This window comes from Xiphophorus maculatus, chromosome 21, assembly GCF_002775205.1.
Source record: "Xiphophorus maculatus strain JP 163 A chromosome 21, X_maculatus-5.0-male, whole genome shotgun sequence".
Taxonomy (NCBI): Eukaryota; Metazoa; Chordata; class Actinopteri; order Cyprinodontiformes; family Poeciliidae; genus Xiphophorus; species Xiphophorus maculatus.
Genome location: NC_036463.1, coordinates 13,317,721 through 13,342,967, shown reverse-complemented (window position 1 = coordinate 13,342,967; position 25,247 = coordinate 13,317,721). Strand labels below are relative to the sequence as shown.

The following is a 25,247-nucleotide window of genomic DNA, read 5'->3' as shown; positions in this document are numbered from 1 at the left end:
CGCAGGCATAATCTTTCATGTTTTATCCACCACCAAGCTTTTGTACTCATTTTCCCCTTCCACTCCAATTTTTTTTTTGTTTTCATCTTGCCACATGCTTCTTAACTGCTTAGAAACAAAACTTACTCAACAAGGTTGTTGCTAGGTAACAAAACAATGGGTAAGTTAGTTGATGCCACCCATCTTGCTAAGCTAGCCGTCAGTAGTTGTGGGACAAACGCCTTCCCTCTGCCTACGCCCCCCAGAATGCTGTGTGGTTCTGCGTCGGACTTCACTGAAATTATTGAACATTCTCTTTGATGTATTTTCTGTTGATATCGATCACTCATCCATTGCGATATATATTGTTATTGATTTATTGCCCAGCTCTACCTTTGAGTAATTTGGGAAAAACCCACATGATGATGTAAAGACATCGCTCAGCAAAAATGAAACCGCTACTCCAAAACAAACATTAAAAAAAAACACACACATTACAGTCGGAGAATACTCGTCCATCACTACCATCATTTGACAGAGAGGAATGAAATATAAAGCTTGCCAGCCATAGCACGCCATCCCAAACTGAAGTACGGGGAGGACGGTATCATGTGGCTGTTTTACTGCAAACTGGTGTGATTCACAACACAGTTGGCCCCCTCTAATAATAGGGACTACACTGAAACAGCATCTGAAGACATCTGCTAGGAAGTTAAAGCCCAGGCAAAAACAGGTCTCCTCAATGACCCTAATTCTACCACCACAAAGTGGTTTATGGAAAGACACCCAGAACGCTAAACCCAATACAGACAGTTTAAAAAACAATTTTACGAGAGTTTTCTAAAATTCACAAACTGTTCCTCATTAACCTGGCATTTAGCAAACAGAAAGTAATGCGGTAACCTTAACTGAACTAAAACAGGAAATGTTCTGTGTGATTTACAATCAGAAAAGGCGTAAAGAATAAGGTTGTGTCTTTTTAAAGTACGTGAACATCTGGTTTTAACTGCATCTGCCTTGGTGCACACAAAAAAAGCACATTCTCTCCACCTACTGTCTGAAACTGGTAAAGCAACAAGTTTCAGAGAAATATAAAAGCATTCAGAAAAATGTATCACAGAAACTGCTGCATCCATTTCGGGATGTGATGACACTGGCCTGTGAGGTTAGGATAAAGCTAAGATGCTGTAAACACTTCAGGTTCAGATGTCAGACCTGACATCTCAGCCCTTATTTGGCAGCAGGTGTCTTGGTAAAGGTTGAAGCTGTGAGCTGTGGAAATCAACCACCAGACAGTAAAAAAAAAAAAAGAAGATAGCCAGAGTGCACTGGGTAAAACACCTTCCAGGTTCAACTGTTTCATTTTTTTTAAAGCAGCATAATTCAACGCCATCTAGCCACGAAGACACTTTGAGCTAATCCTTTCAGTCAGTTTTTGATGACTGTGACTTGAGCTGTAACACATAAACATAAACAACATCTGTCACACCATTGATATCGTTTGGATACGTTAAAGTAAAAAAAAAAAAAAGGAAAGAAAAGGAAAAGAAAATGCTGTTTTGTTGGACAATTAATATCAACAAAGTGCAAATGCGCCATCTTGTGCTCAAATATCTCTCCACGTAAAGTCTGGCTCCAGTCTTTGATGCCGAGGACAGGCACAGTCCACTGAACCGTGGGGTAGAGTCCTCTGCAACGGTCCAGGTTTTGGTGGCAGAAACATCCATCTCCAAAAGGTGCAAAAAATAATAATAATAATAATAATAATCACTCCAGCTTTATAATTTTCTATGAGATGCACAGAATGGGTAGCAAGGATCCATCTCCACTATATGGGTTGGTTTAAAAAAAAATGCTGAAAAATTTTACAGTGCCCTTGGCGCGTCTGAGATCAGGTGCATCGTGGAGTCTTTTGGCACAAAAATAAGAATAATTATATTAAAAAACAACAAAAAAAAACAGTTCAACTGAAGAATCCTGTAGATCTTCTTACACTTGCAAAACAAAAGGAGAGAAATGCGTCCGAGCCGAGCGTGGTGATGGGGAACCCGTGTTTAAGAGATGTCCATCCAACACTGCATGCAAAAACGCCAAGGCTATTAAAGCAATACTGTGGTGCCCTGTGCCAGCGGACTGCGTTTCCAAAAAGGTTCTCTGAATGTGTCCGTGAGGAATCCACTTATGGGGACTGTTGCCATAGTGATGAACAAGACTGTTTTTTTTTTTTTTTTGTTTTGTTTTTTTTAAGGCAGCGCATTAGATGACATGTGTTTCGCCTGTGGCCCAGAAGAAACAGAACAAATTAAGCACTGCTCCTTATTTGTTACAAAAAAAATCAAAACCTTGCATCGTCAAGAAATGTCACAATACATTCAAACTTATCAGTCCAGCCTGAAGATACAATGCTTCAAATAATTAATTAGAAAGCCCAACATGCATGTAAACATTAATGTTACATGCCCACTGAGTTGAAATGAATTGGTCTGAGTGGACTTTGTTTACCTGGTTAGGACTCACTCTCCATGGTGACGGTTTCACTCTCGGCTGTGAAGTCAAAGTGAAGACACAGTAAGGTACACAAATGTCTAATTAAATCTAGATTAATGCAATCATTTTCATAAAGAGATGCACCGATCTGACGTTAATATATGTATTGGTCCCATATTGAAAATAATTTCTACATGGGGTATTGGTGACATTGTGCCCGATCCATAAGGACAGATCTATTCTCTCAGTACTATGCTTTGTGCTCTGAGAGGTGTGAGGCTTTATTTATTTTACATTATATTTAGAATGCCTAATTTCACTTTCTGACCACTTTCTTTAGTGCTGTTTGACCAAGATAGTCAACCTACTGTTTTTGTCAGTTTCATATTCATTATTTATTTTACATTGGCTGCTATACTCCAATGTTTTTGGAGTATTACAGAAAAATCATTATATTCCAGAGTCCACTGACTGAACAAATTACAGTTGTGTTGTTTTTACGTTTGGCCAGGCTTGTGAAACTATTGGTGTATTTAGGTGTGCTGTACTAGTGCATAGTTACCAAACAATTTTGTAATTTTGCATATTTATGTTTAAAAAGAGAAATGTTTTGGGTGTGCCGTGGTGGCGTAAGGGGATAGCGCGACCCATATTCGGAGGCCTTGAGTCCTCGACGCGGCCGTCGCGGGTTCGACTCCCGGACCCGACGACATTTGCCGCATGTCTTCCCCCCTCTCCTTCCCTGTTTCCTGTCAGCCAACTATCATATAAGGGACACTAGAGCCCACAAAAAAACCCCTGGAGGGGTAAAAAAAAAAAGAGAAATGTTTCAAGTCAATTCAGCACTGTTTTTCTGTATTAGAACGGTACTAAACCTCATATCCTCATATCGCAAGTGGGAAAAAAAGGTGGATTGGTGCGTCCCTCATTTACCTGATTTGAGGAAGTTTTCGGCCAGGTGGTCTTCAGCGTTGTTGGCCTGCTGCTCGTTGCTCAGAAGGCGGTTCTGTGACTCACTGAGGGGGCTCACAGAGACCTCCGGCACGCTGTAAGATGAAGTTCTATTAGCCCTGCTTTCCAAACAGGAAGAGACAAAAGGAAGTATGTTTTAATGTATATATGAAAAAAAAACAAAAAAAACCTCATCACCATTTATTGGAATCAGGTTGCAGAGTGACAGTGGCTTGCTCTGCATCAGCGTTGACCAATCGGGTGGGAAACGTCAGACCGTCCCCCTGACTGGAGCAAATGGGGAAAAAAACTTAAGATTAACAAATGAAATTTAAAAGGGAACAAACTTTGCATGAACTGGAGCCTAAATACAAATATGCTAAAAAAAAAAAACCCTTAGCTCAATGTATCTTCTGTGTCTCCAAAACTGCAAGTCTGTTACCTGGTGAAGATCGGCAGTAGCCAGTACTGCTTCTGGTCGCCGAAGACCTGAGCGATGTTCTTCCGGAAACCCAGAGAAAAACCGTTCTTATCTGAGCCTGTTCTAAAGACCGGCGCTCTGAATGCCTCTGCAGTGAAGAAGCAAAGCAAAGAGAGAGACCATAAAGTAATAAAACACTGGAACATGTAGAACCTATCATAAGCAGGAGAGGAAAAACACAGACAGACTGTCTCATAAGTAAGATTGATTTTATTCATACGGCTCTTTCTGCTAACAAAAAGAAATAAACTACAGGTTTCTTGAAAGTCTTTATTTCTGTTATGTCCTTTCATAGTAAGGTGTTTTAAACTGAAGTCAGAGGAAGAAGTCATTTCAAAGGAAATTATAAGCATGTCTGCTGATCATTTATAAAAAGCACGGCCTTCAGCAGGTAATACAAATGTGAAAACATCACAACAAGTTGTTCTGTTTTCTCCTCTCAGCCTCTGTCTGTCGTGGGACATGCTGGATAAAGATATCTAAAATTTAAGATAGGGATCTACATTTTCCCTCCCATTATGTGAGCACAAAAAAAGTCTGTCATTTTTTTTCTTTTTTTGTTCTTGAAAAAAATCATGAAACAATGAAGTGATGGAAATATTTTTTCCTTATGCATTTGAACAAATTTACATCAGTTAGAAACTATGACGGATAAATTTCAACTTGATGTGATTCAATTAAGTGGGGACTAGTAAAAAAAAATCCCAGAACTAAAAAAATTTAGAGGCATTTTTTTTATTTTTGATTGACTAAGTACTCAAAACCCATGGTAATTATTGAGTAGGATAAGTAAATGTAAAAATGCTTTCATATTTGATCAATTCTAAGTTTTATACTTTTATATAGAGGAATTTTAAAAAGTCTGGAATTTTTTTTCTTTTAACTGCATCAGTACCCTGCAAGGCTGCGTAAAATGTCAACAAATCATTGAGTCCATAAAAAAAAAAAAAACTCCTACTGCATTTTTGCAAATTTAGTTAATAAGCATCCTTAAAAAAGCAAAAAAAAACAACAACAACAAACAAAAAAAATAACAATTGTTGAATGCATGTGTATGCATTACCTATTGTGGACCTGTTCTTCCCTACGAGCCACAGATGGTAGCTGAAGAGGGAGAGAATACTGATGCAGAACATGGCCGCCACAAAAAAAAGAAACAGGACGTGGAATTTGGCAGAGTTATTCAGCTCATTCTGTGGGAAGAGATGGGAGGAGAGGGAAACGGGGATCAATAACAAATTTACAGGGATGGTAATTTTAGAAAGGACGAAGGGATAAAGCAACGCGGGCAACAGTAGGATGAGAATCATGTCACTGCATGCGTATCACGATGGCAAGCAAAACTCGTTGCTTCAGAGGACGGCGGGGTTACCTTTGGGCAGTTCTCTGCCGATTTCCTACGACAAAGCTTTAGTATAAACAGAAACAAGACCAGTTAGGAACAACAGGAGAAAACAGGGAGAAAGCAAGGAGAAGGCTGACGAAAAAAAGAGGATAAACAAGTGAGAATGGAGAGAGAGAAGAAATGAAAGGAAATGCAAGTGGAGCGGCTGCAAGAGTGTTTGCTGCTGTTCTAGCGGTGTGATGGGTGGTTCTGATCGTGGAGAGAGAAAAATTGGAGAACAATTGTGTGTTGTGTGCCACGACTTCAGACGAGGAAACTGGGAGAGAACCGGGTCAAAGGGTCAAGGGTGAGAGCGGACAGAGGGAAAAAAAAATAAAAAGACAGCACAGGAGAAGTCAGCGCCATGCACAACCATTTGAGTGGAAGCTCATTCCGAACAGATCTGCATCTGAACTCACTCACACACACACACACACACACACAAAACACACACAGAGCCGACACCTCTGCATCAAGTACTCACGGTCCAGAACTTTATGAAATACTGTAGAACCGTGGCAGCAATGAACAGACAGTACACCAGCGAGTAGGCCAGGAAGAGGATGAAGAACTTGTAGTTAGAGAAGCCGACGCAGTTGTTCACCCTGCACACACACAAAATTCATTAACAATCACCTAATTAGAGAGAAATTCAACATTACAAAAAGGAAGTGAAAATTCTGGAGTATTACAGGCATTAAGGGGCTCCAAAAAAGATAAATATTAAGCAAATTTATTTATGTATTAAGCATTTTCCTATTTATAGGAGAGAGAAAACATTCAATCCGTAATGATAAAGTGACTAATAATTGACTGAGAGAGAGAGAGAAAAAAAAAAATCAATGGCATTCTTAAGGTCTGGTCACGAGTTTTCCAATCGTTGACTGGAAGTGAAGCAAATGTGTCTTACATGTGAAAACACTCAACCTTAATGCTATATCAACGTTTTTATACTATTTAAAGTTTTACAGATCATATCATATTAAAGGCACACAGACTCACAAACATGAGCTGGAAAGACAACTACTTGTGGGTTTTAAAGTCTTTTACAAACAAAATCTAGAAAAGCGGCTACCATGTAAATTTGGCCGCAAGATTTAACAACCTTTAATTGCAATTACATCTGCAAGTCCTTTGGTACGTGCAGCTTTGCACCACTACACCCTGACTCTTCTACCCATGAGCAACACTTTTCATGTCTTGCAAAACAAAATAGATTTAGGTCCAGGTCATTGTAACCCATGATTATGCTTCCATATAAACCAGTCTATTGTAGCTCTGGATGCGTTTAATGGCTCAAGGAGTTTTGGTACTTTTCTAAGGGACTGTAAGAGCAGGAAGCAGATCAGATTTACCAAGGACAGTGGTGATCCATCTTCAGCACACACCTTTGCAGCAAAACAAAAAACAAATGGTCAAATTACACAGAGACACACAAAAAAATGAACGACAACAAAAAAAGAAAGAGTTGATAGGAGAGCAGAATTTCGTGAAGGTAGTCCGGTTCTCTTACATGTCACATGCGGAGCAGTGGTGACACCGGTCCGGCTTGATGACTTGACAGCGGTCGCAATAGCGGATCGCTGCAACGTGATTCGCACATTCTTATAGTCATAACTGGGTGACTATGAATGACAGTATATCCCTGTTACCAGCCGGGTGACGCAGCCTTACCTCCGGCGCCCGTGCGAGTGTACAGAGGCAGGGTGGAGGCGGCTCGCCACAGGATCTCCTGCTGGGACTCTGGCCTCTCTTCCTTCTCGTAGCGCTCCTTCTCGGCTTTTGGCAGGCAAAACTGAAACGGAGTGGACACGACGCTTTTATCATCCAGCTGGTTTCGTCATGGCAGGGGATCAGAAGCATGCAGACAGAAAGGGAATGCTATGGGATCTTGTACCTCTTTGGAAGGGTTGGCAGGCTTGGTGAAGATGGTCTTCCAATAAGACCACACAAACATGACGAAAGAGACGTGGAAGAAGATCAGGTAGACAACTGGAGGCGGGGGAGGGAGGGAGAATGGATCAGCGGGAGAGTAACACAAACCATCCAGCAAGTGTGCAGACACAGAACATGAGTTATGGTAATACTGCTGCTACTCAGACTACAGGCCTGATGAGGATACAGTTATATAATTAATGGGAGAAGACTGCAAATGGGTAGTGCTGATTAAGGAGGAGCTGCCGGGAGACAAGCAAGCAAACTTTTCTGTGCCAGCAAGTCTACAGAGTGCATTACAGCAGACTTTAGGGAGATTAATCCGAACAGGCTCAGCTCAGTGAAATACCATTCGCAACAAATTAAACACTTTTCATCTTTTGCAGTACTTACTCCGCTCTCCCATCATGGTAATGGTGTCTGTAAGGGATACAGAGAAAACATAAATGTTAGAAAATAGTCTTAATCAAACAGAAATAAAAAGTTTCTTTCTGCACAATAACAAAAAAAAACGACAACTGGAGATTCAAAAGATATTTAAGTGGCATTTCAGGATGGAGAAAACACTCAGTCAACCACGGTAATATGCAAGGTGGGACAAGAAAATCCAAGTGGAAATTTACTGAAATTTCCAGTGATGCTCTTTGACCTGGACTTCCAGAAATGTTTTTATGATCTTTTTAAGAAACAAAGTTTTTTTTTTTTTTTATCTCTATCCTGTGTACTACAAAGAATTAAACCCCAAAAAGTTATTCTTGGGCCAGAGTCATGATCTTAATAAAGGAAAACTTTAGCCAATTAGTAGCTAATTTAATACTTTATGAATTTTATGTAGAGATGCACTTTTTCCTGGTCAAGACAGATTTCCTTTGAAGTCAAACTTACAGATTCTGATTTGGTTTCTATGACATCTCCATTTATTCCTCAAAGCACATCGCCTTTAGCCATTTTTTTTATTTACACCCCCAAAACCAGTGCTATTTTACAGCGTTTTATGCATTCATGATCAACTTAAAAATTAGCTCAGTTGCCTTGCAACAAGAATGTTCTGGGTTTGAATCCCTGTCAGGGTATTTTTGCATTGAATTTGCTTGTTCATCCTGTGTGGGTTAACTCTGGGTACTCCAGCTGCCTCCCACAGCACCAAAACATGACTTATTAAGTTACTTGGTTCCTCTAAATTGTGTGTGAATGCATGTGCATCACTGTTTATCCTGTGTGACTCTGAGATAAGACTGGCTACCTGTCCTGAATGTACCCTTCCTCTCATCCAGTGACTGGTGGAGGTAGGCATCAGGCTGACACCCACTACCCTGGCAACCCTGCTAAGCAGGTATAGACAATTGATGGATGGATCACCAATTGAGGTAAAGTTGGCTGATTTCAATCTTTGTGAGATTGTTGGTGCATCTTTACTCTGCAGGGTGGGGATCACATGGCCTCATTTCAGAGTACAAACATAGCTTCAGCTTGGCCTTTACAGTGGGGCTTTCTAGAATTAGCTCATATAAGTTTTACATAAAATTAAGAGTAATACATAGTAAAATATTAAGCAGAAAAGTTAACTCTTGATTAAATAAAGGGGACAAACAGAAGTCAGACTTAAATTTAACTATTGCTTCTTTCAATTTAAAAAAAACAATAAAAACGCACTTTCCGTCCAAACCGAGCAGAAAACAAGAAATGCAAAACACCGGCAGTCTTAAAGTGCAGCTGGTGAAACCTTACGCGTTCCCCGAAACATATCCTTCTGAATACAGTACAACCCGACGAGATGTCAGACAAACAGACACGTATCTGTGTGTTCGGAGCCGGCTGGCAGGCAGCACCATTGTTGAGCTGCAGCCCATTCACTTCCTGATGGCAGCAACAGCAGCCACAGCAGCTGAGTGTTTGTGAGTGGACACTACAATGAAAACATGTCCGTCTGAAAAGCCTTCAGGGACGCGACAGAAAGCAGCGACCCGTCTACTTACACAAACAAAGCTCCACCACGTAAGCGTAGTAGGACCAGCAGACGACAAGGGCGATAAAAATCACAGGGATCCAGGCTAAACACCGTTGACAGCATCTCAGTACGTGAGTGGGCGCCATCTTTCTCCCTCTCCCTGTTCTTCTGGGAGCAGGGAGTGTTCGAAGTGAAGACGTCACCAAGCACGTAGCCACACCGGAAGTAGTCAAACTTAAATAAATATATACATGATTATTTATATTTTAAAACCTTTTTGGACCACATAGGAAGGGAATAAATATCAGTTCTGAAAATAAAATAAAATAAAATAAAACGTCTCTCTCAACATTTCAGCTTTGACCTCAAAATTGCAGCTCTTTGAACCCCTTGTGATGTTTGAATGACTCCAATAGTAATACCACTGTTTATCACAACCTAAAAATGATAGCATTTAGATATTTGACTAAGTCAAAGGGTGTAGGCAAATTTTCAACCTAGAAATTGTAAGAATAACTGACAGTCGATCAAGTTGGTGGTTAAAAATATTGTGCACTGAAAAGAGACAGTGTGAAAAGAGAAATAGTGTAGTTTAAACATTTTATTTAACTATAAATATGCCGGTTTTATATTATAGTATGGCAGAGTCATAACTAGGCAGTCATCCACAAATCATATTTTGAAAAATGTTTTTTGATTTTTTTCCTTAATAAATGACTAAAGTTTAACTGTGAATTTCCTTTCAATTTGACAAATTATGGAAATTATATGAGATGAACTTCTGGACCTTACTGAGGATTGGGCAGCAGCCTCTAGCACTGTTTTCCTTAACTGCGCCTCTGCATTATATGCCACGGCCCACGAGGGTACCCTTTTTATGTACTTTGACCCTGTACATCCACACATTCATGTGGAATACTATGTTTTGACCTGTTCGCTTTCTGCCATTAATTCCCCTGCACTCGGTTTCCAAAATAGTCTGGAAAGGAAAGTGGAAGTAAAGCGTCGTGAGACCGAAAGCATAGAAGGTAAAAAAAAAAAAATGTCTTCCGTGAAGATGGAAGTGGATCGGTACTTGTCGCGGATCGGGTTTGAAGGCCCTTCAGGTGTGCCCAGCCTGGAGCTGCTTCGCTCGGTTCACACCTGTCACCTGCTGTCGGTGCCATTTGAAGACCTGACGGTGCACAGCGGTGGACAGGTCAAGCTGGACCTTCCGGTCCTCTACGACAAGGTTGTGAACCAGCGCAGGGGTGGCTTTTGCTTTGAGAATAACTCGTTGTTCTACTGGCTGCTGACCCAGCTGGGCTTCCAGGTCACTGTGCTCTCAGGTCAGGTGAAGAACTCCATAACTAGTTGCTACGGGCCCCCGTTTGACCATTTGATCATAATGGTCAACCTCGAAGGGAAACGGTGGCTGTGTGATGTCGGTTTCGGCGCTGCTGGTTTTAGTGCCCCGCTTTCGTTGGATACTTGTGGTCCTCAGGAGCAGGGCCACAGAGTTTACCGTCTCAGAAGGATAGACGACGTGCACTTTCTGGAGTGGCAAAAGGAGGAAAACAGAGGCGAAGATGGGGACTGGACGGAGATCTACAAGTTCACCCTGGAACCTCGGCGTCTGGAGGACTTCACCCAGATGTGCCAGTATCACCAGAGCTCTCCTAGCTCCATCTTCTTCTGCAAGTCCCTCTGCACAGTGTTGAGACCCGGCGGGAGGGTGTCTTACATTGGCCGCAGGCTGATCACCACCAGATTCCCATCTGAAGCAACGGGAGGTGGGCTAGAAACCACAACCAGGGAACTTGAAGATGAAGAAATTCCAGCTGTTCTGGCAGAAAACTTTGGAATTGTGCTTCAGTCTCCACTTATTCCAAAGGACGACACAATTACTCCACCCCCAGTTGTATACTGATTTATGGATGTCATAACTTTTAAGGCAAAATATACAACTACAATTTCTGGTGTACCCATGAGGTGCTTCCGGTTGTTATCAATTTTTTTGATTTTGAGAATAGTTTTTTAATTAAAAAAAACTAGATAGCAAAAAATACTAAAATGTACACAAGGGTAATTGACCTAGGAAGTTATTTTTAATTGACCAGAATAGAAAGATAATAATCTTAGATTAGGTTTTGAGAATTTGACCTGGCAATGACCAATTAACAGTGAAAAATTGAAGAAATTGTGATCACAGCTATAACATTTGGTAAGTAATTTCAATTCAATAAGGTTTTACATTTTTGTAATTTAATGATTAGAATAAAATTATCCATCCTAATTTTACCAGGTGACTTTGCTGAGCAATCACGCACACACACACACACACACACACACAGACAGATTTTGCTGAAAACATACAACAGAAAATGTAAACTGTCACTTTGATTTAATAAATTATACATACAGGTTTTAAGATGTACAATGGTCATTGCATTAATCCACAACTGTCCTTTTTCATAAGACAAAGTCTGCTTTCAAAGTATTTACACATGTACAATTTATGAGGCGGCGCTTCACAAAAAGCAAGGCATGAATGACAATACACATGATGTTTATACCCTCTACAGTTACTCTGTGCAGAGGGGGGGTGGTCTTCAGTGGGTAACTGGTGCAAAAACGTGGCACACATTGGACACAAAGATGTTACTCTGCGATGGGGTTGGAGGATGGGATAGAGTTTGCTCTGCTAGATTTCCGTTCGTAGTTTACAAGCCTCTGACCAACCAGGTACCTGCATTGGGAGAATACATGTCAGAATTGACGTTTTTCTACAACCAATTAGATTTGCTGAAGAATAAAAAGCATTTTATGTTTCTATCAAGACATAAAATGCTAAATGTTTCAAAAGAGACTAAATTAAAATAAGAGTCCCAGAATTTATTACACAAATAAAGATTTTAGAATTGTTAAAAAAAAATGATGGAAGACAAACATTCATACTTGTCATTTTTGATGTGCTCATAAAGTCGTTTAAACTGTCTGATCTGGAAAGACAGGATGCCGATGAGTGACACCACCATCAGGAGGAATGGATAGATTCTCCTCTGCATCAGGATCTCCATTTCAGGGGTAACACCTGGAAACAAAATACAACTATATGGTCTTCACTTTTCTCCTAGTCCTGACTAAAAGTGATCACCAGAATGAGGCTAGAGGCGTGTGGATGACGACAAAAAGTAGTTGGATGCAAGACGGAATTTGTTTATGGACATTTAGCGAAACTCTGTAGGGGAGGTGAGTGGGAGGGGCAAGGGTCCATGTACATATGTGAGTGTATATGTTGTTTAGATACTGTGGAGGAAAGAAAGTGTCATATAAATTTAAAGTGGTCTAAAGCATCTAAAGCACATGACTGAACTGACTGAACTCAAGCGGCCCTTGAGGACTTAAGTCCTTAAGGGCCGCTGTCCTGCAGTTTTTAGATGTGCCACAGGTACAAAACAGTGGAATGAAATGGCTTAATTACCTCCTCCTTGTGTAGATCAGTTCTCCAGAGTTTTGCTAATGACCTAATTATTATATTCAGGTGTGGTGCAGCAGAGGCACATCTAAAAGTTGCAGGACTTGAGTACTGGAGTTTGACACCTGTGGTCTAAAGTGATAAAAATAAAAAGCATTTCTATTACTGACCGACAGCAGGAACCACTCCAGCAGCAATCACATACGGCACACACAGGGACAACAGCAGAACTGAGATAACAGGAGCTGCCAGCTTTCGGATTATGAATTGGAGATCAATGTTGCGAATTCCATTTGCATAAACCTGTAAAGAGGCGGAGAGTTAACAGGATTCAGATCAAAGCTCCACTGAGCAAAAGAAGTCATCTCAGGGCTTCACAGAAAGACAAAATGAACAGGCAATTTAATCTCAGTCAGCAGATACTTTTTAAATTGGGAAATTTAAAAAGGATCATATTTATATTTCATATTCATTAATACTTTACCTGCTCAATTACAGCCTTAAGCCACCACTGTGGACCCATGAGGGTGATGGCTGCAATGATTTTGGCATGGAGAACTCCAAGAGCCCAATCCTGAAAGTAACGTCAAGACATGAGCATATAAGAACTTCTTAATGCACGTTTAAGTGAAAAATTGGTGAGATGACAATCTTGTATGCATATATAATCCTACCTGCCAAGGATAGAACAGAGGGGTTTGGTCTAAAGGTACTCTAAGTGGGGCCACAATCACCAGTTCAAACAGCAGCCCCAGTAACAGTGGGATGACTCCAGCAACCAGCAAAGCCACAACCAGGGTCTTCAGGATCTACATGAGTAATATAAACAAAGACAAGAGTGATCCCCCACTGGTCTTTGACAAAAAAAATATATAATCACTGGATAAAAAAATGACAGAGAAGCAACAATCTGACTTTTTTTTTTTCAAAAGATTAATGACATTTTGTGTAAATTTTCCAACTGATTTAGATAAATACTTCCTCCAAGTTTGCAGGAAATTTAGTTTCATTCAGACTCCAAAAAATACATAATTGCTCTAATACAGTTAAGAAACAAACATTTATAAATTTCTCTTTAAATATGTTTGCAGCATTAAATTTTATAGCACTGCTGTACACATTTTTAGCTACATGGGTCAAAAATGTCAATGTAAAATAATTTTTTTCTTTAAATTGTAAGCCACAACAAACAATTCCATATTGATTTTCTTTTTATTCTATCTGCTCAACAATTAATTAAATGCTTATTTTCTATAAAGCAAGTCACAGTACTTTGAAAAGGAAATAATTCCCACTGCTCCTGTTTGCTTATTAAAATTTAGCTTGAGACTCCGCTGCTCACCATGAGTGTCCATTCCTGGACTTTGTGAATGATTACGATGCGTCCCTGTGGCATCCACGCCAACAACACAGTGACTCCACGCACCGAGAGCCAGCAGACATACAGACCACACGCTGCTGTGTACAGCTCGTGGATTTTAGAGTTTCCAGTCCAGAAGGACATTAGCCAGCGGCCTGTAAATACTGAAACACACACATGGCAGAGCAATTATTCACCTCACATCCAACTTTGTAGTGGTAACAGAGGGAAAAAAAAGACTCTCCTCACTTATTATAGTTCAGGAAAGACTTATCATTATGTGTATGTATGAAAGAGACAGACCTTTCATTATGGTTTGGGTGGAGTTCAACAAAGAATTAATTTATCTGTTAGTTTAGCTGTTTGACATCACTCCTTACCTGGTAGAGTTAAGCACACCAGACTGGCCAATAGGAGAGTGATGCACATGAAAATAATCAGGAGCACAATCTAGGGAACAGAGGACAAACCACGTAAGAAACTTTCATACTTTACAACAATTGCATAGAAGTCTTAAGAAACATATGATTTCTTTACATTTTAAAGTTGGAGAAAGGGAAAAAACATTTTTTGATTTTCTCTGATAGTATCTTTAGGATGTACAAATTATGAGCAATTTGTGTACAATGCAAAAACACAAAATCTTACCAAGTATTTTGTCTAGTTTCCAGTGCAAATATTACAAGTAACTTAAGCAAGATGTAGGAGCTTGTTCTAAAATAAATAGTACTAGTTCGAGTTCAGATTATTTCACTTATGACAAGATATTTTCCCATGTTATAAGGGAAATAATCTGCCAGTGGATGACACTAGTACTTTTTCATCAATATTAACAAATTATTGACTTGAAACAAACTTGTATGTCTATCTGAAAGTTATTTGCATACGAGTTTGTTAAATTTCAAGTGTGCTAAGATATTTGCACTATAAACTAGGCAAAAATACTTTGTAAGGTTTTGTGTTTTTCAGAGTGGTAATAAATTTCAAATAGGATTGAGTAAGCTAGAGATGATTGTAAAGCATATTAAAAACCACAGGACTGTCTCACTCTGAATGGGAAGCGCAGGGGTCGGTGGTATGGCTGGAAACCCACTGGCCCCCCCTGCTGCAGGATGGCCTGATGTGCCGCATGCAGTCCTTCCCCAACAGCTGGGGCTGGGTTGTTATTGTTGTTATGAGGACCGTGGGGAGGGTTGTTATTGTTGTTGTTGTTTGCAGGCTGGTTGGCATCATTGTCCTCCTGTTCACCGAGGAGGTAGGAGTGGAGGTCTCTGCGGACAGAAAAGAGAGGTTGATCAGCGGCAGGAATAAAAGGGCACCATATGTTGCTAGTTGTTGACATACCCTGCTGTATGAAGTACAGTAGAAGTACAAAAAATTTGAACGCGTAAAGTAGTGTGTAATTGTGAACTGGAGGGAAACAGATGTGGTTTTCAATTTTTTGTAAGGTCTGGTGTATATTTGTATTCCTCTACTGTGTGTTAATGGCAAGAAATAATGTGTGTCAAAAGCTGATAAGGACTTTCCTCACACAAGTCAGCCAACTGTGACTACCTCGTTCAGAAAACGCTAGGTATGGCCAAAAGATGTCTAGGTCACATCTTGAATTGTTTTGTGAAAGGGGCTCATGGTTGTCCATGGAGACAATCAATCCAAGGTGATGTACAAAGTTTAACCACAAGCTGGATTTTGCATGTAAATGTAAACCTTAGTCTCTTTTGCCAAACTACTGATGAGAATTATTATGACTTGGTTAATGCTCTTCAATAAAAGCCAGATTTTGTGATGCTTCAACCTGAGCTGTGAATCTCTACAGCTCCTCCAGATTTACCACTGCTGCGTCTATGATGATGATACTCTGCTTGCCTAGCTTGTCATTTCAGGTGAACAGCCATGTTTTGATTGATCTGTAGCTGTGCCAGACTCTACATTTTCTGGTGATGAACTGAACAGATCTCAACCAGATGTTTAAATCACCACCTAATTTTTCTTCAAACATATCCACATTTTATGATTTTGTTTACCCACTAACGTAGTTGAGCAAAACCAAAACCTTCACAGAACAGCTGTATTTACAGGGCATAGGGTTAAATTACATACTGATCAATTCACTTCTTTAATCATATGACGGTTTGTTAAAATGGGATTTTATTTTCAGCATCATAGTAATGGGGTTGACAAAAAAAATCATGCAACACATTTCAGATTAATATCTGAAAAACATTTTAAAAAACATGTATAATTTTCCCTCAACTTCAGAACTTTGCACTAGTTTGTCACCTGAAATCCCAAGGTGACATGAGAAAAAATGAAAAGTGGTAGAAAATGCCATTGGAAAGCACCTGTACATGCTGATTAACATTTGTGATGAGCACACAAACTATCAACATTTTAAGTATTAATGCTGTTCAGGATTTGACTTACAGTAAATAGCCAGCACTGACTGTCCAGGCTCTGACCAGACCTTTCAGCCACTGGCGAGTGTGTCCTTGCTCTAACAGGGCCGGGAGGACAACCTGAAGTAATAAGAGCTCCAGAGACAGCTCACTGACAGGGGCGTCACTGAAAGACAAGATGTAAAATAATTACAGAATGACTTGATGGTGTTCTCCAACCAACTAATTTACCATAATATTTATTCATTTCTAAAGCACACAGACACATTCAAAACAAACAAGTCACAACAGATGTGTTTGTCCAGCCCCTTGTTGACTATACTCTCAACATTTCTTTTTTTTGTTCACAAACTTAAGAGAAGAAGTTGTGCGTTTCTGCATGAAAAAGGAAGTGGTTTGTCAAACCACTTTAGATGCAGAAAGAACAAGTTCCAGTTCTGTAAAATGTGATCTAAAATGTTGCTTTGCTTGCCGGTTACCTGTAGAGCATTACGTTGTACGGGAGGAAAGTGGGCATCAACACTTTTATAAGTCTGATTGGCAGCCACAGCATCAGCAACACAATTGAGCCAAAGACCACCACAGACAAGATGAAGCGCCGCAGGTGTCTGTAGATGGGTAAATGAATCATTTCCTGAACTGGGTTGAAGTCCGGGTCATTGAGGTTTCTTAAAAACCAGAGCACTCCGGGCCTCAGAACCTGATGGAGATGGATTTTATGTTAACATCAATTTAATGTGAAATGACTATAAGCTGAAATACACAAAAATAGACCAGGTCTCACCTCTCTTAGAAGCAGAATGAAAGACGCAAAGTAGAACACGTACACCATACCCACAAGCCAGTGCAGGAACATGGTGGTGCCAGGTGCTGACTTGAAACTCATTTCTCTGTCTTTCAATGAGGCGTCAAACATTTCCTGCAGACAAAGACGGTAACATTAAAAAAAACCCAAAAAATCTAATCACATTTTGGGTCTAATAAATCAGTCTTTCAATGCATTAACTCAGAGAATTAGAATTTCTTCTGTCTGATCCACAAGCTACTGCAAGTAGTCATTTTAAGGTTCATAAAACTATCAGAATACAGAAAGCTTTGCTTTTTATGATCCAAATTTGGCCTCTAAAGCGAACTACCAAACACCCCTAAGCATAAAACAACATGCAAGATATCAGGAACAAAATCAGATCAAGAGTCTTACCAAAGAGCAGATGTCGAGCCACCAGCCACAGATCAACGGGAAAACTCCAATCTCCACGACAACCAGCAAAGAAACCTTTGACAGAGCATGTTTATTTCAGCCATTTTAATTCATTCAATTATATACACATTCATTTCATTCCAATACCAGTTATAATGCATGGCTGCAGAGTTAATTCATTTTATAATGGCAAATTATCCAAAGTGTGCATCTAATCCTTTCTTCTTTTTTTTTACCCCTCCAGGGGGTCTTTTGTGGGCTCTAGTGTCCCTTATATGATAGTAGGCTGACAGGAAACGGGGAAGGAGAGGGGGGAAGACATGCGGCAAATGTTGTCGGGTCCGGGAGTCGAACCCGCGACGGCCGCGTCGAGGACTCAAGGCCTCCAAATACGGGTCGCGCTAACCACTACGCCACCACGGCACGCCCATCTAATCCTTTCTGAATTAAAAAATGACTGTACAATCAAAAAAAAAAAGAAAAAGAAAACATAAATCTGAATCATCTTGTTTGATTCAGAAGAACTGCTGTAGCTTTATGAAGTGGAAAAGTTCACAGTGGTTTCAGTTATATACATAATATCACTGTCATACCACACAGTACATGTGTATGGGAAAGTGTACAATGTCAACACAAGCACACCAAGCATGCAAATATCACGAGGTGACCACAAAGCTGGTCTGATAAAAGTATGCAGCGTATGTGAACAGTGTGTTTTAATAACCATCAGAACGCACTATAGAGAAACCAGCTGGCGGGGGGATAATATGAATAAAACAATACAAAGAGCAGAAGATCCTGTCATTGTGGATAAGAACTGTAGAATGCTTTGTCATTTCTATTGTGTTGTACTTAAAGCTGCAGCCTACCACAGCTGGAAAACTTGTGGCAATAGATATTTTCCCACCATTTATTATAGAAGGCTGCCCATAGGTTTTGTCAGGGTTACTCAGTTACATTTAAAATGGTAACTGATATTGTATAGAAGAATGTCCGATATTTTAAGAATTTAACACCTATAAATACTCTTGACTACACTCTGTTTATTCTAAGAATACAACAAAACTGAACAATAAAGAGTTTTTTCTATATTCTCACTTTGTTTATATTAGCAAAAAAATATTCAGGCCTTTGTTGCTGTAGAAACACAGAAAAGGAGTGCATGTTTCCACATACAAGTATAAAAAACAAAGCAGAAAGGCAGAGGTTACCTTGACAACAATGTAGCAGACTCCCAGGAGACGCCGGGAACGTTGGAACCTGACCAAAGCAGCAAGTCCCTAGAATATATTCATTAAGGATATCTTTCGGTTGATATTTTCACGAGAACATGGCCTAAATTAATCTATTAGAATTTATTTTGAATATTAAACATTTTACATGGGGTATTGATCTTAGAACAAAGGATACATGGCACAGGATGAGAGTCATGGCCAGCAGTATGTAACCCACAATCGTCGTGATTAGGCCCTCAAAGTGAGATGCTTGGACCTAAAGTATAGTGTTACCAACAACAAAAGATTAAATCCCACAGCATAACTGTGTCTTATAGTGGGATAAAGTAAAGGTGGAGTCTTACATATTCCTCGAAGCCGAGGCCAACAACGGAGAAGTGTCCAATGTGGTAGGGACAAAATGCTAATAAGCAAAGAGCAAAAATGTACAGTAAATCTTTTGTATATAAAAAAATAATAATAATAAGAGTATTATGGTTAAGTGCAGTTTATAATGATGCTTGTTACACATCTTTGTCTCAGTCGACTCACCAAATACCAGAATAAAGAGTGTGTTGAGAGACACCACCCAAAACACATGCTCCTATTAAACAAAGACAAGTTGTGTCAAGAGGAAAAGCTTTTGTTGGACCTTATAGGTAATTATTAATAAGATAATAAACAGATCACATAGAAATGTAGTGTAAATATAAATTACCAGAAATACAAGGGAACCATCCAGACCAAGCATCTAAATGGGGAACAACAGTTACAAGTCAATGTGGTACAGGTTGGCGTTTTAGACATAAAGGATTACTGATTTTATGCCATTACCCTTTCCCAGGTTAGTTCCTCTGCTGCTCTGTCCCACTCCAAGGCATTCCAATTCATGTCATCTAAAGCAAAAAAATTGTAAAACACTCAAATGTAGCAAATATTATTATTATGTCACTATTTTGGAGGAAAATATCTGCAAAGGAATTAAGACATAAAGGTTAAAAGAAATTTGTCTTCAGAATTGACAAATGTATAATAATAAATTGTTCTGTGAAAATTTCAACTCCAAAATATGTCTTGTAAACATAATGTTAAAAAAACAATACATATTTATTCCAGGTGAAATATTCTGCATTTGTAGCCGCGAATACAGAACATTTGTATTTGCTGCGAATAGAGCAAACACAAATATGTTGCTTAGTCTTTCAAAATAATTATATTTTGGATTGCAAAATCCTCCGCTTCAAGGAAAGCTTTGCTGTTATACAGAATAATAATATAAACTTTTCCATGGTGCATGGTGAGACTTATTTTTATTTTCGGACATAACTTATCAAAAGTAACAACTTGGTAATAAGTAAAGGTCACAGTTGCTCTAGTTTTAAGGTCAAAATTAAACAAGACTCGTTTTTCTATTTTACTTGAAGCATTAATATATGATAAATTATACAGAAACCTTGAGCTCCATTATTGGCCTCTCCATCTTCAGCAGGTGCACCCTCTTCTTCCAGCTCAGGGTCATCAGGCTGGTCTGGAGGGCCATCAGGGGGTTCAGGCTCGGCCTCGTTTTGAGCCGGAGGATCAGCGGGGTCTGGTTGGGCCCCAGGGGGCTCATCAGCTGCTCCCTGACCTTGAGCTTGACCCTAAGGGTGAAATATTGGACCAACAGGACTATTAAATCCAAGGTTATTGAATCATTCGATATCTGACTAACTGAAGAATGAGAAATCATAATATGTATAGTTTTCACTATTTGTGTTGGATGTTGTCTGGAATGATTAGCCTATATTTGCAGTTAGTGAAAACATACATTGTAACCTGCACTTTATACTATTTAAGTGGTCACCAAACATACAATTGTTATATTAGTCTAGAAGTTTCTAATGTCCACTTTTTTTAATACATGAAGTTGTTGTGTACCTCATTGGCTTGTCCAGCAAGGTTAGGGGGTGGAGGCTGGTGCTGTTCCAGCCACTGGGGGGCGCCACCGTGGACAATCTGCTCTCTGAGCCACACCAGACTGATGAATGCACACAGAGTGCAAGTGACAACAAAACAACCCTGAAGGCAGTCTGCGAGGAGGTTGTCTCTGCAGAAACACAACAGAAATATATTAAAGCAAACAACAGCAACTAAACTGTTCAAAATTTCAAACAGGGAATCATCCATTTATAGGAAATGATCTCTTCTTACGTAGAGAGCATGTCCAGCGGCAGTGTCAAAAGAGAGCTCACAGAGCCGGTAAAAAGACACTTATAGATGCGACCTGAAAATATAGAGATCACAGTATTAAACAAGTTTTATTCTTGTAAAATTTTATTAGATTTTTATTAACACAATTTTGAACTGATTCAGTCATTCTGTTGATTTATGCTTATTTTTTCCTAACTAATGAGTCATAGAATGACTTCTCTCTTGTTTCTAAAGATGTGAGAAACTAAAAGCTGCATCAGTTAAAGGTTAAATAACTTATCAGCACAAGTCGATTAATCCTGGTGAAGCTTTTCCAATGGGAGTCTCCTGTTGATTTGATTACACAATAGGTGTGGTACAGTGATTGTGAGGTAATCCCTGTTTTGGACCGTGATGATTCCTCTGCGTGTCTCTGTTGGTTCTTACTGCCCTGGGTACGCCTTCAACACCTACTAATTTACTAAGGCTCACACTCCAAACTTTAATTAATTGGTTCATTTGTTTTGGGTAAAATCTGAATCACTTTAAGAAAAAAAACCCCCAATAATAACCTTCCAAAAATATTTTTGTTTCCCTTTCTAGTCAATTTTCTAACAAGGCAAGTAATGACAGAATATCACTTACATGCAGTGAGAGGAACCACTCCAAGCCATGCGAAAGCAACCAGCGTGTAATGGAACCAGTAGCGGATGGCTGTACCCACACTGGTCAGCAGGCCAGCACAGATGTCCTGGATGGGCAGACGTGAGGGCATATCTGGAGAGTAGACTGAAGTGGGCAGAAGAAGAAAGTTAGATTTCCTGACAAGAGTAAAACATTCTGTTTACAATTCATATTGTTTGAATGCATGAATCAAGCTAAAGAAATATCACTAATAATGGGACCTAATACTGTATAGATCTATACTCAACTAGTAAACATGTTGAGTACTAACATTCTAATGGATGGACTCACTTGGTGTGAAAGCAAATCTGTGCTTGCATAATTCACAGTACTCCTTCCTGCTGTGTTTCAGCCACTGGACCAAACTGCAGACGTTAGAAGAAAAATAAATAAATACAGAAAAATGCCAGCCATCCCTGAAATATCATGTACAGTACTTATATTGACAGGAAACCACAGTATCAGGACATCTAAAAACAGAAAACTGCCTTTAATATTAGGTGTATTGGTACGTTGAAAACACTCTGAGCTTGATTAGTTCATAAATTTCTGGTTTAACTTAACATTACCTTGTTATATTATTATTGAAAAAAAGTTGCTCAGATCAGATTTAAAGGCCCATTGAAGACACCTGCTTCATTATTCAAGAATATAAAATGTACACCCAACACAATCAGGCATTAATGGATTCAATATTTGAATAATGCAAAAGGTTTAACCAAAAGACCTCTCTATTAAAAGGTTTCTGGGTCAATTGTTAATTTAGACACTTGTAAAGATTTTGAAAAAAATAATAGGTATCGGACCAGAGGATTGAGTCCGACACATACCATTCCTGGTGGATGAATTTGATGCTGCCGGTGCACACGCATGGATGGTACAGGGGTTTGTCTGGGGTCCCCTCAGAGCGACACACACGGCAAATATCCGCTGGAAAAAAACCCCCAAAAAACACAGAACATGAGACCAATTGATATTGCTAGAAATAAAAACAATTACTAGATATCAATGTAAAATGATATCTAGTAATCATTTTATATTGTCTATAACAATGTAAAATGATTACATAGATACATACATACATAGATACATTTATCTATAACAAAAACAATGTTTTGGATTATAGATTTAAGATATGCACAGATAAGTAATTTCATAAAGATTCAACTGGATTCAGGGAGAAACTAAGGGTGAGTAATCTACACTACTACACTACAATACTTACAATTACAGGTTGACATATAAATTTCCCTCAGTCCGTTCCTATGGTTTTAAAATCTGATTAATCAGATGCCAGGAAAAGTGCCAGAAAATTTTACATGGCTAAAACAAAATAACACTTATGGTGTATAAACTAAAGAAACAACATACACCGCATTTATTAAGGTTATGTTTTTAGTTTCCTACAGATGGGAAGCTCCTAGCAGAATATCTGTTAGACACTAAAGGCTGGCAACCCTTGCAGATAAGCCAATGTGCAACAAAAAACCAGCTCATATAAATCTGCTATATCTGTAATACTCTGTATTGCCAAACAAACCCGTGTGTTTTTAAATTAATTTCTTCAGTTGCTTCTGTTATTACTTATTTATCATCGTTTCAATTTAGTTACTCTTCTCTTTTTTTGACCCTTTTTCTTTTTAAAATGTATTTTCTTCTAAATCCCTCTCCTATTTTCTAGTGTGTTTTTCCACAGATTTAATTAAAAGCAACTAAACCTTATTGCAAATACGTTGATATCGACATTATCATACTCTGAGAACGATGCTAACTTGCAACAAGAATAAAAAAACACGTCCTGGACCAGCAAGTACAATTTCCCCAGTAGAATCCAAGTAAGCATTTCATTATTAGTTGATTTATTTATTAACTGGATTAAGGTTTAGATCTGGGCAGTGTACTTGACTATTATGCAAAGCTAAGCTTAAGGACAAATAACAGTAAAGTGATGACATCATCCGTAATTTCTGTTGGGTTTTTTTTTTTCTCCAACGCTCTCAACATCAAAATACATTTCAGCCAAATCTACAATCACGCGGAGCTTTGTTGCACAAAAATAACATTTGATACAGGTCTCATGCCTTCTCGAATCTACCTCACATTTCACTGACAGCCGCTGCTAATCATCTGCCATTAGGAGAACTGCTTGGGAGCAGCAGGTTTGTTTCTAAAAGATGAATTTCAGAAGCTGACTGCTGTTAACCACCGATTCAAAAGCAACAAGAGACTCACCTTCTTCGGCAGTGTCCATGTTATTGACTAAACACCGATGACGTTCTCTAATAGGGTAGTCTCGTACCGTGAACCCATTAACGACACAGGCAATATCGCCAAGCTAGCTGTGTTACGCTAGCGACACGACTGTATCCTACGGTTCGGATGCATTGGCAGTCGTGAAATGGTTTACCAGCAGAAAACACCGAGGTGTTTGTTGTGTTCTATCCTTTCGCCTTGAACACCTAATCTCTGGTGCGGGAAATGTTTCTATTCCACAGTAGACCGAAACTCGGGAAAATTGTGTTGCTAATTCGAGAGCTTGGATCTGGACGACAAACGGCTAATTGCTAAACGGAACAGCGCATGCGTAAGCGTTACGGCCGTGTTGTTCGTAGCTGAGTCACTGCTGTTTGCCAGCTCGTTTAAATGAACGACATAATCTGTCTGTGAAAGGCTTGTAAGCGGAAAAATTACAAAATAGAGATAAGTAAATGTAATAATAATAAAAGTAATCGATATGCAGAGCGGGCACACTTAATAGAGCAGATTAGTTCATTCTGTGCGGAGAGGGAATGAATCTTATGCAATTTTAACGAATTTGTACGTGCAGTTTAGTATTACTTTCCTGGAAAAGCATATATGTTTTGCATGTGCGTATTTGTACATTTACTAATAGAACCGTACCAGAAGAGGGCCAAATTATAATCGCTACACAAAAGATATGTTTGTGAGCCGGACGAGCCGGATCTTGTTGGTTAGCTGAGCCAAATGGTTGGGATATCAGAACAGGGGCAGAAAGCCCATCCCTGCCGCTGTCAAGCTTGTGTCATGACTGTTTTACTTCATTACAGTGTATCGATTGCAACGGCATAAAATCAAACAAAACAACAACAATCAATAAAGCTAGGCTAACATTTCACTGCTTAAAGACAGCTATGTATTAGTCTTATTAAAATGAACATGTCTCCATTAGGGCAATTTTTGCTAGGTTTCTCTCAGATGATGCTTCTAGAAAGGTGTCCAATTTCAGGTAATAGCCCCACCTACTGGAGGATACTTGTACGAGTTTCGTGAAGCTAAAACCGGGGCGTCTTCTGTCTCTTTCCCGAGCAGATAAAAGGTGAAGTCTTCTTATCGCTGTAGTTCTAGGCTCGGTTAACGGATATGCAAAAATTATAAATACTCTCCTCCCTATTTTTGTTTGCATTTCCAGGTATTCATTTTTAGCCTTTTTAATCTTATGCACAGATTTTTTTTTTTTTTTTCAAATAATTTTGTATTACATGAAACCACATTCCTTGGATCTTTTACATTTTTCTTCCAACCGCATAAAAGATAGACATATATCTTGTTTCCAAGAGAAATTAGCAATGAGCTAATGTAA

The 25,247-nt window shown here is 39.2% G+C and overlaps 3 protein-coding genes across 5 annotated transcripts; 1 reads left to right on the top strand and 2 right to left on the bottom strand.

The window, feature by feature from the left end:
- Positions 1-2,194: 2,194 nt before the first annotated feature.
- zdhhc20 (zinc finger DHHC-type containing 20) lies at positions 2,195-9,330 on the bottom strand. 3 transcript variants are annotated; one of them, XM_023326470.1, is made up of 14 exons: positions 9,194-9,330; positions 7,611-7,637; positions 7,180-7,274; positions 6,957-7,077; positions 6,796-6,865; positions 6,638-6,670; positions 5,767-5,887; positions 5,271-5,306; positions 4,962-5,091; positions 3,860-3,986; positions 3,616-3,705; positions 3,400-3,512; positions 2,482-2,523; positions 2,195-2,255 (listed from the first exon to the last, which is right to left on the bottom strand). In XM_023326470.1, exons 1-13 carry the CDS (start codon positions 9,309-9,311, stop codon positions 2,486-2,488), a joined length of 1,119 nt encoding a protein of 372 aa, XP_023182238.1. In that variant the 5' UTR covers positions 9,312-9,330; the 3' UTR covers positions 2,195-2,255; positions 2,482-2,485. The 3 variants fall into 3 exon arrangements, with proteins under 3 accessions (XP_023182238.1, XP_023182239.1, XP_014328320.1); XM_023326471.1 differs by lacking the exon at positions 5,271-5,306; XM_014472834.2 differs by lacking the exons at positions 2,195-2,255; positions 2,482-2,523; positions 5,271-5,306 and having other exon boundaries at positions 3,392-3,512.
- A 657-nt stretch (positions 9,331-9,987) lies between these two features.
- On the top strand, positions 9,988-11,431 carry LOC102229368 (arylamine N-acetyltransferase 2-like). The gene has a single exon (XM_005809858.3). It carries the CDS (start codon positions 10,043-10,045, stop codon positions 11,072-11,074), a length of 1,032 nt encoding a protein of 343 aa, XP_005809915.3. The 5' UTR covers positions 9,988-10,042; the 3' UTR covers positions 11,075-11,431.
- A 100-nt stretch (positions 11,432-11,531) lies between these two features.
- On the bottom strand, positions 11,532-24,237 carry march6 (membrane associated ring-CH-type finger 6). Its single transcript, XM_005809859.3, has 25 exons — positions 23,879-24,237; positions 22,477-22,576; positions 21,938-22,011; positions 21,608-21,751; positions 20,984-21,056; positions 20,711-20,879; positions 20,247-20,433; positions 19,628-19,689; positions 19,512-19,544; positions 19,346-19,397; positions 19,159-19,217; positions 18,990-19,070; positions 18,791-18,859; positions 17,580-17,654; positions 17,163-17,297; positions 16,858-17,078; positions 16,407-16,544; positions 15,031-15,253; positions 14,363-14,432; positions 13,965-14,146; positions 13,297-13,431; positions 13,107-13,196; positions 12,793-12,925; positions 12,103-12,238; positions 11,532-11,893 (listed from the first exon to the last, which is right to left on the bottom strand). The coding sequence occupies exons 1-25, from the start codon at positions 23,895-23,897 to the stop codon at positions 11,806-11,808; spliced, it is 2,748 nt and encodes a 915-aa protein (XP_005809916.1). The 5' UTR covers positions 23,898-24,237; the 3' UTR covers positions 11,532-11,805.
- Between the last annotated feature and the right edge of the window lie 1,010 nt (positions 24,238-25,247).